The 13,078-nt window shown below is 57.4% G+C and overlaps 1 protein-coding gene across 8 annotated transcripts in view; it reads right to left on the bottom strand.

The window, feature by feature from the left end:
• Positions 1–1,232: 1,232 nt before the first annotated feature.
• The window catches only part of PDZD4 (PDZ domain containing 4), a 30,833-nt gene continuing 18,987 nt past the window's right edge, over positions 1,233–13,078 (bottom strand). The window contains exons 2-9 of one of the 8 annotated variants that reach the window (XM_017880769.1): positions 7,355–7,608; positions 6,910–7,152; positions 6,296–6,386; positions 5,775–5,873; positions 5,106–5,168; positions 4,543–4,644; positions 4,133–4,243; positions 1,233–3,937 (exon numbers count right to left, since the gene is read on the bottom strand). In XM_017880769.1, coding sequence (XP_017736258.1) covers positions 2,390–3,937; positions 4,133–4,243; positions 4,543–4,644; positions 5,106–5,168; positions 5,775–5,873; positions 6,296–6,386; positions 6,910–6,917 — 2,022 coding nt within the window. In that variant the 5' untranslated portion in view covers positions 6,918–7,152; positions 7,355–7,608 and the 3' untranslated portion in view covers positions 1,233–2,389. Of the gene's footprint in view, positions 3,938–4,132; positions 4,244–4,542; positions 4,645–5,105; positions 5,169–5,774; positions 5,874–6,295; positions 6,387–6,472; positions 7,609–12,102; positions 12,277–13,078 lie in introns of all 8 variants that reach the window. The other 7 variants (XM_017880766.1, XM_017880767.1, XM_017880763.1 and 4 more) reach the window with 7 other exon arrangements.

Genomic DNA, 13,078 nt, shown 5'->3' with positions numbered 1-13,078 from the left:
GACTCCAGGCTTCTGGGAACAGGCACTGGGACTTTTCCTTCACAACCTTCTTAGCATCTAATCTGTCACTGACTTGCTGCCCAGATCTCAGTACTTAGAGAAGTTTAAATGAAAAAAAAATTTTTTTTGAGACAGAGGTCTCACTCTGTCACCCAGGCTGGAGTGCAGTGGCACAATCTCGGCTCACTGCAGCCTGCACCTCTCGGGTTCAAGCGATTCTCCTGCCTCCGCCTCCTGAGTAGCTGGGATTACAGGCACCTGCCACCACGCCCGGCTAATTTTTGTATTTTTAGTAGAGACAGGGTTTCTCCATGTTGGCCAGGCTGGTCTTGAACTCCTGACCTCAGGTGATCCGCCCGCCTTGGCCTCCCAAAGTGCTGGGATGACAGGCGTGAGCCACAGCGCCCGGCCTATACTGTCTTCTTTCTGGAGCATCTGAATGCCTCCCAAAGTGCTGGGATGACAGGCATGAGCCACCGCGCCTGGCCTATACTGTCTTCTTTCTGGAGAATCTGAATGCCTCCTTGACCACTTCCGCTCCTTCACGGCAGCACTGCCCACTCCAGGGGGCACCACTCCCATGGCAGGCTGTGCCCATGTTGTCTGCGGAGTTGTCTTTGAGGCCCTGACCCTGCCCAGCATTGAACATGGCTCCTGGCACTTGACAGAGCCCGAAGGTTTGCTGAGAGCTCCCAGGATGGAAGGGCCCTGGCAACAACATGGGTATTCATCTATCTGGCCAAGACATCCACTGAGTGCCTTCTGCAAACTGAGCACCTTGCTAGGCACTGTGGGATCACCAAATGGGGAGGGCAGCTTCCGCCTTCCAGAGTGGATGGCACCAGGCCCTGCTGGGCAGGATAGGACTGGAACCCACTTCTCTGTGGCATGTGCCAGCAGTGGGCCCCACCTACGGTTTGGTCCATGGAGATGACCATGGCCCTTGCCTGGAGGCTAGTCTGAAGTCAGGCTTCTGCCAGCCTTCTGCATCTGGTCACCACCCTGTGACTGTGACACCTCTGAAATGACTCAGGTGACTCTGGTATATCTCCTCCTGGGGTGCCACACAATTGCCCATGGGAGGTCACAGTCACTGCTCCTGACATTCGAGACAAACCGAGGGCTGCAGCCTGGCTTTCAGTTGACTCTAACCCTGCCCCCTCTTCCTTCTCCCACCCCAAACTGACAACTCTTTCCCCAGCCCAATAAGAATGAACACAGGGAGGCCACGATTCAACCAAGTACAAAGGCAGCTTTTGCTTTATTCTCGAGATGCAGGGGGAAGGGGTGGTGCAGCCTGTCTGCCTCCAATCCAGGTCTCTCCAAGCCTGAGGGGCACCCCCAGGCAGCCTAGTTCACACGTGAAAATCCTGAGGAGGCTGGGGGCCTCTCCTTCCCAGTCAGCCCACCACCTCACTGGGGTCCAGGTTGCGGATCACCACCAAGTCCTCTCCAGGCCGCATGGCCCAAGGTCTTCCACTGCTGCTCATGGGGCTTGGCTTCTAGACCCTTCTAATCACCTTCCTCAGTTCACTCAGAAGAGAAGCCCCTGCTCCAGATGGTGTGGGACGCAGAACGGGCTCTGGGACTTCTTAGTGGACACCCTGCAAGACCCCTCCGTTCCTGCAGTCTTGCTCTCTCTCAGTCACTGGGGAAACAGGTGCCCCCCAAAAGCTCCCCGTTCCCACACCTCAGAGTGGAAGCCACCAGAACAGCTGCTTCCCATTCCTCCCACCTTTCCCTCCCCTTCCCTCCCATCCATCCCCAGCCCTCCCTCCCGATCTTCCTCCCCAACTCCCTTCCCAGCCATCAGTGGAGGGGGGAGTTCCACCTCTGCCAGGCTGCCTGAAGGAGCTGCCAGCCCCCAGGTCAGGTCCACAAAACAAAACAACTATTGGCAAGCACAGAAAGGGAGAAAAACCACAAAAATCGGGGTGCCTTTGTCTACAAATAACTGCAGCGGGGAGAGGCCGAGCTCAGCAGCGAAGCCGGACACTCTCTTGTGCTCCTTTCAGCTCAACTTCCCTGTCTGCAAGTACACGGGTCGGGTGGAGAGATCACTGGGTATGTGTGTGCGTGCACGTGCAAGCACACGCAAGAGCATGGGGAATGGGAAATGCACACGCACAGCCGAAGGGGTGCCCATTACAGGTGTGCCCCCAATACTGGCCACTAGCGTCGTCACTTTACTTGGGCAGAAAGAAGAAAAGCGTCCCTTCTCCTCAGGGGCTTCTCTCTGCTAACAAAGCCCTGTGCGCACACCTAGACGGGGAGGTGTGTGCATGCGCACAGCGAGCACGCGCACACACACACATAATCTCTATAGGAGAGTGAGGGCTGGGGCCCCAGGGGGCTCCTTGGGCCTGGGCCGTGCACCCGCCGGGGCAGCTCACACAGTAGTGACCGAGAGGAGAGGGTTGTAGACCCGCTTGCCATCAGCCGAGCGTGTGCCATGGGCCAGCATCTCCTGGATGGTGATCCAGTTATCCAGGATCTTCTTGTTCCGCTTCTTCATGGTTTTGCGGTGGCTCAGGGCAATGATGTTGAGCTCGGGCTTGCTGTCGCCATTCTGCTGCTCCCGCAGGCACTCCAGCCGGCTCTGCATCATGAACTCGCGCCGCTTCCGCTGTTCGCGGGCTCGGATCAGGTGCTGCTTCCGCTCCTCCTTGCTCCAGTAGCGGCCCATCTTCATCTCGCTCACTGCGTCGTCGTCGGTAGTCATACCGCTGCGCTCCTCCCGGATCTTCAGGGCACGGGCTTTCAGCAGCCGATCTCGCACGGGCCGCTTGGCCACGTAGCGGGTTCCATCGCTGCGCACCTTCACCTTCCACTCCATGCGCGGTGCTTCAGTGGCCGCGGTCGCCACCCCGCCCACCCGAGGGCCACTGGCCAAGCTCAGGGGGCCGTGGCCCAGCTCCTCCAGGCCTCGCGTCGGGGCCAGCTGCACGCAGCTGTGGTAGTGCTCGCCCTCCTGGCCCTGGCTGCGGTGGCGCCGCGAGAGGTAAGGGCTGCCTTCGGGGCCCACGCGCTCCAGGGTCAACCCGGTCTTGGGATTGCGGCGGCCGCGCTCCTCCGCATGCTGCCTCCGGCCGGCCTCAGGATCCCGGGAGAGGGACCGGAACTTGGCGGGGCTCCCCGGTGGAGGAGCTGCCTTGGCGGGGGTGGCAACAGGGGGGCCGGGAGGGGTCCGGTTCAAGTTGGAGTTGCCGGCTGCAGCCCGCCGCAGGGGACTCTCGGGCAGGGGTTCCACGAGCAGCGGGGTGCTGCGGCAGCTCTCCCCAGTGTTGTAGGCGCTGGTGCTGTCCTTGTCCGACTTCTCAGGCAGCTCGGAGATGTCAGACAGCTCGTGCTTCTTGGGCTCGCTGGCCGCCAGGTCGTAGAGGCTCTCCTCCTCCAGCAGCCAGGCCTTCATGCAGCGCTCACGCAGCTGCTGCATCTTCTGCGCCCGCAGGATGTTGCGGCACTTGAATTCCAGGTGCCGTAGCTCCTCCTCCAGCATGGCCATCTCGTGGCCCAGGCTCTCGTTGCGGTTGACATCCAGGGCACTGTTGCCTCCGGAGGCCCGGGGGAAGAGGAGGCCCAGCTGATTGCCGTTCTCTAGGTGGCACTTGATCTCCAGGAGCTCGCGGTAGCGCTCATACTCCTCATCTGTGAGGCCCGGGACGTCGCCAGCTCCCAGCCCCGCCCCCTCGGCCAGCAGAGAGTCCATGCTGAAATGGAAGTCCCGGCTCTGCAGGGCGTCCCCTTGCAGGCCAAACTTGCGCAGGCTTCCCGGGGTGTTGGTGGAGCTCGGGGGTTCGTCCCCCAGCAGGTCGTGCTCAGAGCTCTCTTCGTTCCGGGTGCTCTCGTCAGTCCGGCCCACCCCGCTGTCCAGCTCCTGGCTGTTGCTCAGGCCTGGGCCTGCATCGGGAGCCCCCTTCTCCTCTTCGTTTCGGAGCTACAGCAGAAAGGTAAGTACCGCTCAGTTAGGTCCCATGGACAGGGATGTCACGGGATGTCACAGGAGGATTGAAAGGGCTTCAGACCTGGTTCATTTTCCTGCCAAGCATTGGGAGACCCTGCACAGCCTCAGCGCCTTCCACCCAGTTCTTTCCTTCTTGCCCTCCCCACCAGCACCCTTCTCCTTCCTCACCTGCTGGGCAGGGGGTGATTTCAGTTTATGAGCACGCAGCTCCCCCTCATTCTCAGAGCCAAAGTCATCCAGGAAGTCATCCCGGTCGCTGTCCTTCCACCGTTTCGCCAGCTGTGGAGACAGGCCCTGGTGTCCCCACAGCTTCAAGGACCTCCCCATATGCCCTTATCTGCTCTGGGCCCTACACTTTGTTTCTTTGTTTCAGTGAAGTTCAACAACCTGGGGGACAAGGTCCCAGCCCACTCAGCCTTCAGAGGCCAGGAGGGGAAACGGGCCCCAAGAGACCCCTGCCCACCCACCCTCCATCAACTCCAGGTTGTTGGCACATGTGTGCCCTAGTCACGGCCAGCAGCTTCCAAGACAGAAAGCCTGATGTCGTGGCCCTGGGTCGCCCTGCCAGGCACACACACCTGGCTCTCAGGTCGGGCCACCAGCAGGGAGATGTTGGTGTTCTCTTCCTGGCTCAGGATGGCCACCGCCTCTTCCCGGTTCTGGACGTCCACACCGTTAATCTGAGGCAGGCCAGGGTACAATCAACAAGGATGCTAGGGCTGGCCCTAGGGCGGACCCTGGGCGAGTGCAGGGAGCCCAAGCACTCTGGGCTCCGCTGGGCTAGGCTGGGCTTGAGCTCCGGGAGGATGCAACTAAGTGGAGGGTACCAGGGAGAGGGTGGCCTGGCTCTTGCAAGAACCAATGTGTGCTCAGGACAGCATGGAGTGGAGCAAAGGGAGAGGGGTCAGGAGGTTTCAGAGCAGCAGGGGCCCTGGATGCCAGCAAATCCCATAGGCACACGGGAGCCACTGGGGTGAGTGGGCAGGAGAGAGATGAGACTCAGCCTGGGTTTGGGACATGGCAGGCTGCTGGGCCTCAGGCTTGGCTCTTAGTGGGAGAGAGCTAGGGACTGGCTAAAGAGAGGTGGCTGGGCCGACAGGTGCAGCGGGGCCTTGGGCCAGGGCAGCCTGCAAGTGCTCACCTGGATGATGCGGTCTCCCTCACGGATCCGGCCGTCTTTGGCTGCAATGCTGTTGGGATTTACCTGCAGGACACACACATCTTGGGGACTTGGTGCCTAACATGCCCTTTCAGTAGAAGGGAGCAGGCTCACCTCAGGGTCCCCAAAGCAAGCTGAAGGCTCTCTGGCTCCCCTTCCAGCCCCCAGTCCCAGAAAGCAGGGGCAGAGGCTGTGGAGTAGTCGCCTCTCACTGCCCCTGCCCCTGGCACTCCTAGGCTCCTCTGCATGGAAGCCTGTGCTTTTGGTCAGCCCTGAGCTACTTGGTGGAAAGTAGGACATTGTCCATCTGGAAGGGTGGCTTTAGTGGGATGCTGCTAGTAGGGAGGGGCGAGGGGCCACCCCTCCTGGGGATGCACAGACATCTGCCCAAGATGGGTTGAGGAGGGGACTAGAAAGCAGCTCTGTTGCTCGTTCTCAGGCCCATCTGCTGTCCCGCCCGGGCACAGGCCTCTTTCTGCAGATGACTGCCTCAGTGGACAGTGGCTGAAGCCATCGACCATCCTCGCCTCACCACGCAGTACCCTGGCTGTGATGCCCTGTCTCTGCTAGCTGGGACCTTACGGGCAGCCTCTGAGCCATGGGCAGGCCACGTGGAGGGGCCTCGGGGCTGGGGCATACCCGTCTGCATACCTCTCCGACATAAATGCCCAGGTCCTCCTCGTCGTCTGTGCGGTAGCAAACCATCAGGCCCAGCTTGTCCCGGTGGCTACTTTTGTACAGCTCCACCTCCTGCCACGAGGGGTCCGGGAGGAAGCAGAGGTAGAAAGCCCCAGAAATGCGTGAGTGAGGGAGCAGGCAGCACAGCCCAGCCCCTCAACCCGCAGCCCCTCAGCTTCCTCTGGGACCCCTGAGTTCAGTTTCCAGTCCCCGCTTTGAGGGTCTCTCTTACCATCCCACGTGGCGCATGTACTCAGTGGTCTCCCTCCCAGGAAATGCGCGAGGCACACACAGGCACAGGACACAGAAGACAGACATGCATGGGACGTGGACTCACCAACATGGACAGAACATGTAACCTCACCCGCACCCTCCCTGACTCAGCCAGACACGTGCCGGGAGGGCCACGGGGTCAGGCCTGGGCAGGAAGGCACGCAGGCGTCGGGGCGGCTGCCACAGCTGGCTGCGGGCCCTGGCCTGGCCACCCGGCTCACCTCATACTCCAGCTCGTCCAAGCGGTCTGCCTCCTGCGGGCCGCCCTCCATAAATTCCGCCGGGTCATAATACTCATGGCTGATGGGGGGGCTGCCCAGGAGAAGGTGGGGGTCAGACCGGCTGGCTGTCCTCTCACACCTCAGCCCCAGCTCCCAGGCAGGCCAATCCCAGCGTGCCTGGCACGGAGACCTGCTCTGCTTGTGCTCTCAAGGGTGGGTGGCCCAGCTGCCTCCTGCAGAGCTCCTTCCTGGGCAACATGCAGCCATGCAAAGACCGGGGACACTTCTCGCACCTGAGTGTGCGGCATCCACACGGAGGACCTGCACATACTAGCTCGCCCGTCCCGCAGACCAGACTCCTCCAACCACACCAGCTGGCAGGGACCGACTTCTCCAATCTCTAGGTACCCACCCGCCCGCCCAGTACTGGCCCCACTCATGCAACGCCCCCAGGAGTTATCCAGGCCCTGGAGGACTTCTGCAGAGCAGAGGGAGGCCCACCCTACCTCCAGGGGCTACCTTCCTGGCCCCAAAACTAAGATTGGCTGCTCATGGCCCTGTGGCCTACCTCCCCACAGCCCGAGCTAAGATTAGCAGAATGAGGCAGCGCTCACGCGGTCATGAGCCACCAGGCCTGGATGAAAGGCCCTTCTTCCGGTCGGGCCAAAGAAAGAAGCCGAAGAGATGGAGGAAATTCAGAGCAGGTAGAGGAATGAGACAGACAAGGGATGCAAGAAGATTCAAGGAGTGATGCTTGTGAGGCAGCAGAGGAGAGAGGATGGAGGAGTAGGAGCTGAGGCCCTCAACCCTGGCACTTCCGGCAGCGTCGTCCCGGACAGGAGGGTCCTCCCTCGGCCCTGGGGGTAGATACAACGGGGCACCTTCTGGAGCCTGGCCCAAGGCTAGAGGCCTGGAGGTTTTGGAGCCCTCGGATACCACAGTCAGCTCTGGAGGCCGAGGGGCCTGCTTCCTGCCCGAGAGGGTGGTGTGCAGATGGCCGCCCCAGGTGGCCTGCCCTCTTTGGAGGCAGGGCCCGGGGCCCTCCTGAGGGCGACTCACAGCTCAGAGAGGACGTACGGCTCCAGGATGACCATGGGCGGGGTGGGCGGACGCAGCTTGCCCAGCGCCATGATATGCTCGAAGGTGATGTCGGTCTGAGTGCCACTGTCCACCAGCTGCAGGTCGTGACAGGAGCTGTCCCCCCGGAGGCGGGGGCTGCGTCTCAGCACCTGGATCACCAGGGGCTCCTTGGAGGAGCGCAGGGCCTGCAGAGTTTGCTCCTGAGACAGCTTGGAGAGCTCCTTCCCGTTCACCTGCGGCAGAGACACGCCTCTGTAAGAACCCTCAAGGGCCCACTCCTCCCCTGTGAGGTCAAGGCAGAGGCCCTAGCTGGCAGGACCTGGGCTGACAACCAGCACCCCAATCCGCTCAAGCAAGGAACCTGCTCTCTGTCTGCAGCCCTGGCTACCTTTGGTGCCCCCGTTCCCAGGCAAGCCCCACTGCTCAGCCTTCATCCCACTGAAGGCCAGCTGGGGATCGCCAAGTCACACCAAGGGCTGGGGGACCCAGCCTCTGTGCACTGGGTCTGGAGGCTGTGATACCACCCTACAACGTCCTCCAGACTCTGCTTGAGCTCTCCTGGTCTCTCCCCATCCGGACCCGCTTCTTTCTAGGGCAGCACTAAGGCCACAGCTAGCATGAAGAAGATCCCATTGAGTTCCTTGGCACTGACTGGACCATAACAGCCAACACTCAGTGAGCATCTGTGTTGTGCTCACTCAACATCAAGCAAGAGGATGACCTTGACTCTTCAGATGAGCTGAGTCTCTCAACAAATGTCTACTCACTAGGGAGGGCCAGGGTCAGGTTGGGGGAGAAGTAGGAAGATGCCTAAAGATAGGGTGTTGTATCCTCACAGTGGCAACTGACTTGCCCAAGAGAAAAGCCTTTGACATACAAGAAATCCCCTGGAACTGCAAAGTAGCCTAAAAGAGGTGCTAGGAAAGTGGTCCTTATAAAGCCACCACTGGGCCGGGCGCAATGGCTCACGCCTGTAATCCCAGCACTTTGGGGGGCTGATCACAAGGTCAGGAGATTGAGATCATCCTGACTAAAATGGTGAAACCCCGTCTCTGCTAAAAATACAAAAAAATTAGCGGGGCGTGGTGGTGGACGCCTGTAGTCCCAGCTACTCGGGAGGCTGAGGCAGGAGAATGGCGTGAACCCAGGAGGCGGAGCTTGCAGTGAGCGGAGATTGTACCACTGCACCCCAGCTTGCATGACAGAGCAAGACTCTGTCTCCAAAAAAAAAAAAAAAAACCCACCACTGTTTTTTTGGGCACATGCCATGTGCTACATTCTGGGAAAGACCCCTGATGTGGGTCCCCACAAAATCCTAACCCCCAACAACCTTGAGGGAGATGCCATTATTGCAGATGAGGAAACCACGTCAGCAAGCTCAGCAAGGTGGTGGCACTGAGTCAAGGTCATGAGCCAGGACAGGCTGCCCGGTGGCCAGAAGGAGGGGTCAGGGAGGAGGCGGCCATCGAGGGCCAGGGCCCAAGGTGGAAGCGGGACCTGAGCAGCTCTGCGGGATGCTGTGGGGGTGAAGGAAGGACGATGGAGGGGAGCAGAAGGAAGCCCATTATGTACAGCGCAGCTGGTGAGGCAAGGAGTGCCCACAAGGTCGAAGGCTGCTTCCGCAGCACCCTGGCACAGTATGCTGCTACCTTCAAGTCCTCCTTGGGGAAGGGAGGCAAGTAGAGAAGGGATGAATGACTAAGGACCAAGAAGGACTGAACAGACTCCACCAGAATTCAGGGCACGTGCCACAGGGCCAGCAAGGGTCAGCAGGAAGCATTACCAGGAGGAGGCAGCTCTCGAGGCAGGTGTGCAGGGTCTCCTCATGGGCCCAGTGGCTTGTGGAAGGGCTGTTCTGGGCCTGGGGAGGCTACACACTAGCATTGTGCCCAAATGGCTATGCCCCGCAGGTGAGCGTGGGGACAGGTAAGGGAGCACACATGGCCGGCCATGCATGCCTTGGCGGGAGGCAGAGAAGGCTTCTGGAGCAGGGGGCACCTGGCCTCCATCAGGCAAAGGGAGCAGGGCCAAGAAAAGACATGGGGAGGTTGGTTTGCAGTTGGAAGCGAAGCCCCCAGTCAGCACGGAGAGGACCCAGAGTCCACCTGGGGATGGAGCAGGCTGGAAGCTTGTGCCAGATGAGAGGGCAGAAGGGCCCTGGGTGTGGACGCAGGTGGATGCGGCTGCACAGAGTCCTCTGCTTTTCCGAGTTGTGCGAATATTAGCAAGTTTACAAGAACTCTCTGTCCTGCATTCTCAGGGCAGCACCTCCCTCCCCAGGTTTCTCACAGAGATATGAATTCCGACGGCAAAATCTTGTCTTAGTGCCTGCAACACAGTAGAACCACCGCTGTAGGAGTCTTTCCGGGAAGACAGCTATCACAGGAGAGCCCAGCTTGTCCTCGGAACCCCTATGGCCTCAGCAGTGGCTCCTGCGTTACCTTTTTTCGACCTATGTCCTTGTAGATAATCATTGAAGTTTTCTATGTCTCCCTCCTCCCCCAAATTTTTCATATTCTGAAAAGAGCTTGTTGTCAAAATCAGTTTTGTCTGATTGTAAAAGAAACACATGTTCATTTTTTGTTTTTTGGGGGCTTTTTTTTTTTGAGATGGAGTCTTGCTGTGTTGCCCAGGCTGAGGTGCAGTGGCACGATCTTGGCTCACTGCAACCTCCACCTCCTGGGCTCAAGCAATTATCCTGTCTCAGCCTCCCAAGTAGCTGGGACTACAGGTGTGTGCCACCACGCCCAGCTATTTTTTGTTTTAGACAGTCTTGCTGTGTCATCCAGGCTGAAGTGCAGTAGCACAATCTTGGCTCACTGCAACCTATCTCCTGGGTTCAGGCGATTCTCCTGCCTCAGCCTCCCCAATAGCTAGGATTACAGGCACCCACCACCACACCTGGATAATTTTTGTATTTTTAGTAGAGATGGGGTTTCACTATGTTAGCCAGGATGGTCTCGAACTCCTGACCTCAAGTACTCCTCCTGCCTCAGCCTCCCAAAGTGCTGGGATTACAGGCATGAGCCACCGCACCCGGCCATGCGGCCTATTTCCTTCCAGTCTGTTTTCTATGTGTGCCGTTTTGTAGCTGCAGGCCCCTTAAAGGTCCATCCACACCAGTGGACCATCATGTTCATCATCACATCACTAAGGCTGGCTTTGATTTTTTATTATAAAGAATGTGGCAAAGACACATTTTGGGGTGCATTTTGCACATTTTTCATACTTAAATCTTTGTGTAACCAGTGGTTGTCAAAGTGGATAAAATTTCTTGAGGTGCAATTTCTGGATCAAAGACTATAAAGGAAACAGCTTTCAGCTAGGAAAGTATTTGTTGGAAGACCATAAGAATGCCAGTCGGGACAGGGCACGCTGTGCTTGGTGGAGAGGCTGCAGTGAGAAAGGCAGGATGGAAGAGGGTAGGCGGCAGCAGAGTGTGGGTTCGGGAAGGCTGTAGACAAAGGGACATGACGGAATGGCCTCAACACTCTCAGCAGCAGTGACTAGAGCCGACTGAAGCTGGGAAATTTGGGCGCCAGTTGTCAAACACAGCCATTATTGATATTTTAACTGTAGAAATGTAACTGAATGATATTAACAACAAAGTCAATAAATCCTCGGAACACATCACTGTCTAATTATCTTACTACACTTTTCTGTCATCTGTGCTCTTGGGGTTATTCACATCTGGCATGGGAGGTGGGAATACTCTGATGGTGTGTGCATTCCCCCCAACTCCAAGCTCAGTGACATCGCAGTGGTGGCTTGAAATCGGCTACAGTGGCAGCATTTACACTGAGGAAATCGGCAAATGCTCCAAATCAGGGCTTTTTGTCTGGGAACATTTACCAGCTTACCACTGCCCTTGAGGAGAAGCCAAAACACAAGCAGAAGGGCTCGGAGCTGTCCTCAGGGTTTCTTCCTGAACTCCCGGGGCAGGACAGCAAGCAGGCAGTGGGATGCTCAGGTGACAGAGATGACAGAGAACGCAGGAATGCCTTTCTCCCTGGAATCATTACCCAGCAGCAGTGTTGCTATGGAAACTGAGGAGAGCTTGCTGGGCGGGCTGGTGGAGGCTGGGATGTCAAGAGGGGGATGGGCGCGTGCACAGCCTCAGCACCTCAGATCAACAGCAATCAGAGTGATCGCCTGTGACAGCCAGGCAGGTCTTTGGGGGGAAGCCACTGGCTCTTGAAGCCTTCTTTCTCTCTCTCTCTCTCTCTCTCTCTCTCTCTCTCTCTCTCATCAGGTCATGTTGGACCCCCAAGGAAGAAATGAGCTCCTCTCTGGGGAGGGGCTAAGGGCTGCCAACAAGGTGGGAAAATATGGGGCCATAAGCATAGAGGTACAGGGCCAGGCACATGGTAAGGAGCCACATTGTGGCCCTTCTGATGGCAGCAGCTCTTCCAGTTCTGCTCAGAGCCCTGCTCCCCCCACCCCCAACCATCCTGAGGTAGCACACTGGTAAAGCCACCCCTGTAATGCCCCAACTTTCGGATTGCCTACTCGACCACTCCAGTCTCTAAAAGGCACAAACACTCAACATGGCCAACCCCAGGCTTGCTTTCCGCCAGACTCTCCCTCCTACCCCACCTGCAAACATTTCCGCACCCTGGGAGCTCGCCCCACCAAGACAGAAGACCTAGTCCAAACCCTGGCCAAGCAATTCCAATTGGATCAAAGACCTACAGAGACAAAGCAAAACAAGAGAACAATATCTTTACCGTGTGGGATAGAGATGAAATTCTCAATATTTCAAATGGGCAAGCAATAATGGAAGAGATGTAAAACTTCTAGACGACAAAAGACACCCTAAATGCAGTAAACAGGCGGGCTGAGAGGAGAGCCTTTCAATGCACGGACCTCATAATGGGTTTTCCAGAATATGCAAAGAATTCCTACAAAACAAGAAGAAAACACAGACACAAACAACTCAAGAAGAACATCGGCAAAGGATATCAACAGGTGCTCAGGGCAAAGGGGACCCACCAGCAAGCACCTGGAGCCATGAGATGGGAGGAGACGCCCTTCAGAACTGCCACCAGGAGGACCAGGAGGATGGGGGCATGAAGTCCACAGCGGCCAAACACCAGGGACAGCCCAAAGGTCTGCCAGCGGTCAAACAAACAATTTCTGGCATTCTGTATGTGCGGTTAATGGAGGCGCACATGCTTATTCATAGTATGTACTTGGTGGAAAACACAGCAGAGAGGCAAGCAGAGGAAGGGCGTCGGGGACGGGTGGGCACAGTCGGCTTCAATCTGCCTTCAATACCTTCTTCAAGGAAAAACGCTCAGGCCAACAGGGCCCACATCAAAGCTGGGTGCCAGTGCTGGTGCTAAGTAACGTGAGATGATGCCCCATACTTCTCCAGATGCTACAGCAAGTCCAGGAGGCCTCAAGGTACCCAGGCCGGAGCTCAGCCTTTTATGTGTGATTGTCTAATTACCTCCCTTTCATTAGACTACAAACCCCAAGAGGGCTTCACCCTGAGTTCTACTTCCATCCCAACTCCTGGCAGTTTGCTAAAGACAAAAGTTTAATATGTTTCTTGGCTGAATTAAAATTTTATATATTTCCATAATTTGTTGAATATATATTAATGACCTGTAATTTATCTGATCTATCTTTATAAAACAATAATAAGAAATGGGGGCCGGGCGCGGTGGCTCAAGCCTGTAATCCCAGCACTTTGGGAGG

The sequence above is a fragment of the Rhinopithecus bieti genome, unplaced genomic scaffold, assembly GCF_001698545.2.
Source record: "Rhinopithecus bieti isolate Rb0 unplaced genomic scaffold, ASM169854v2 scaffold_12667, whole genome shotgun sequence".
Lineage (NCBI taxonomy): Eukaryota > Metazoa > Chordata > Mammalia > Primates > Cercopithecidae > Rhinopithecus > Rhinopithecus bieti.
The sequence above is the reverse complement of the archived record's forward strand: the minus strand, read 5'-3'. Positions and strand labels throughout refer to the sequence as shown.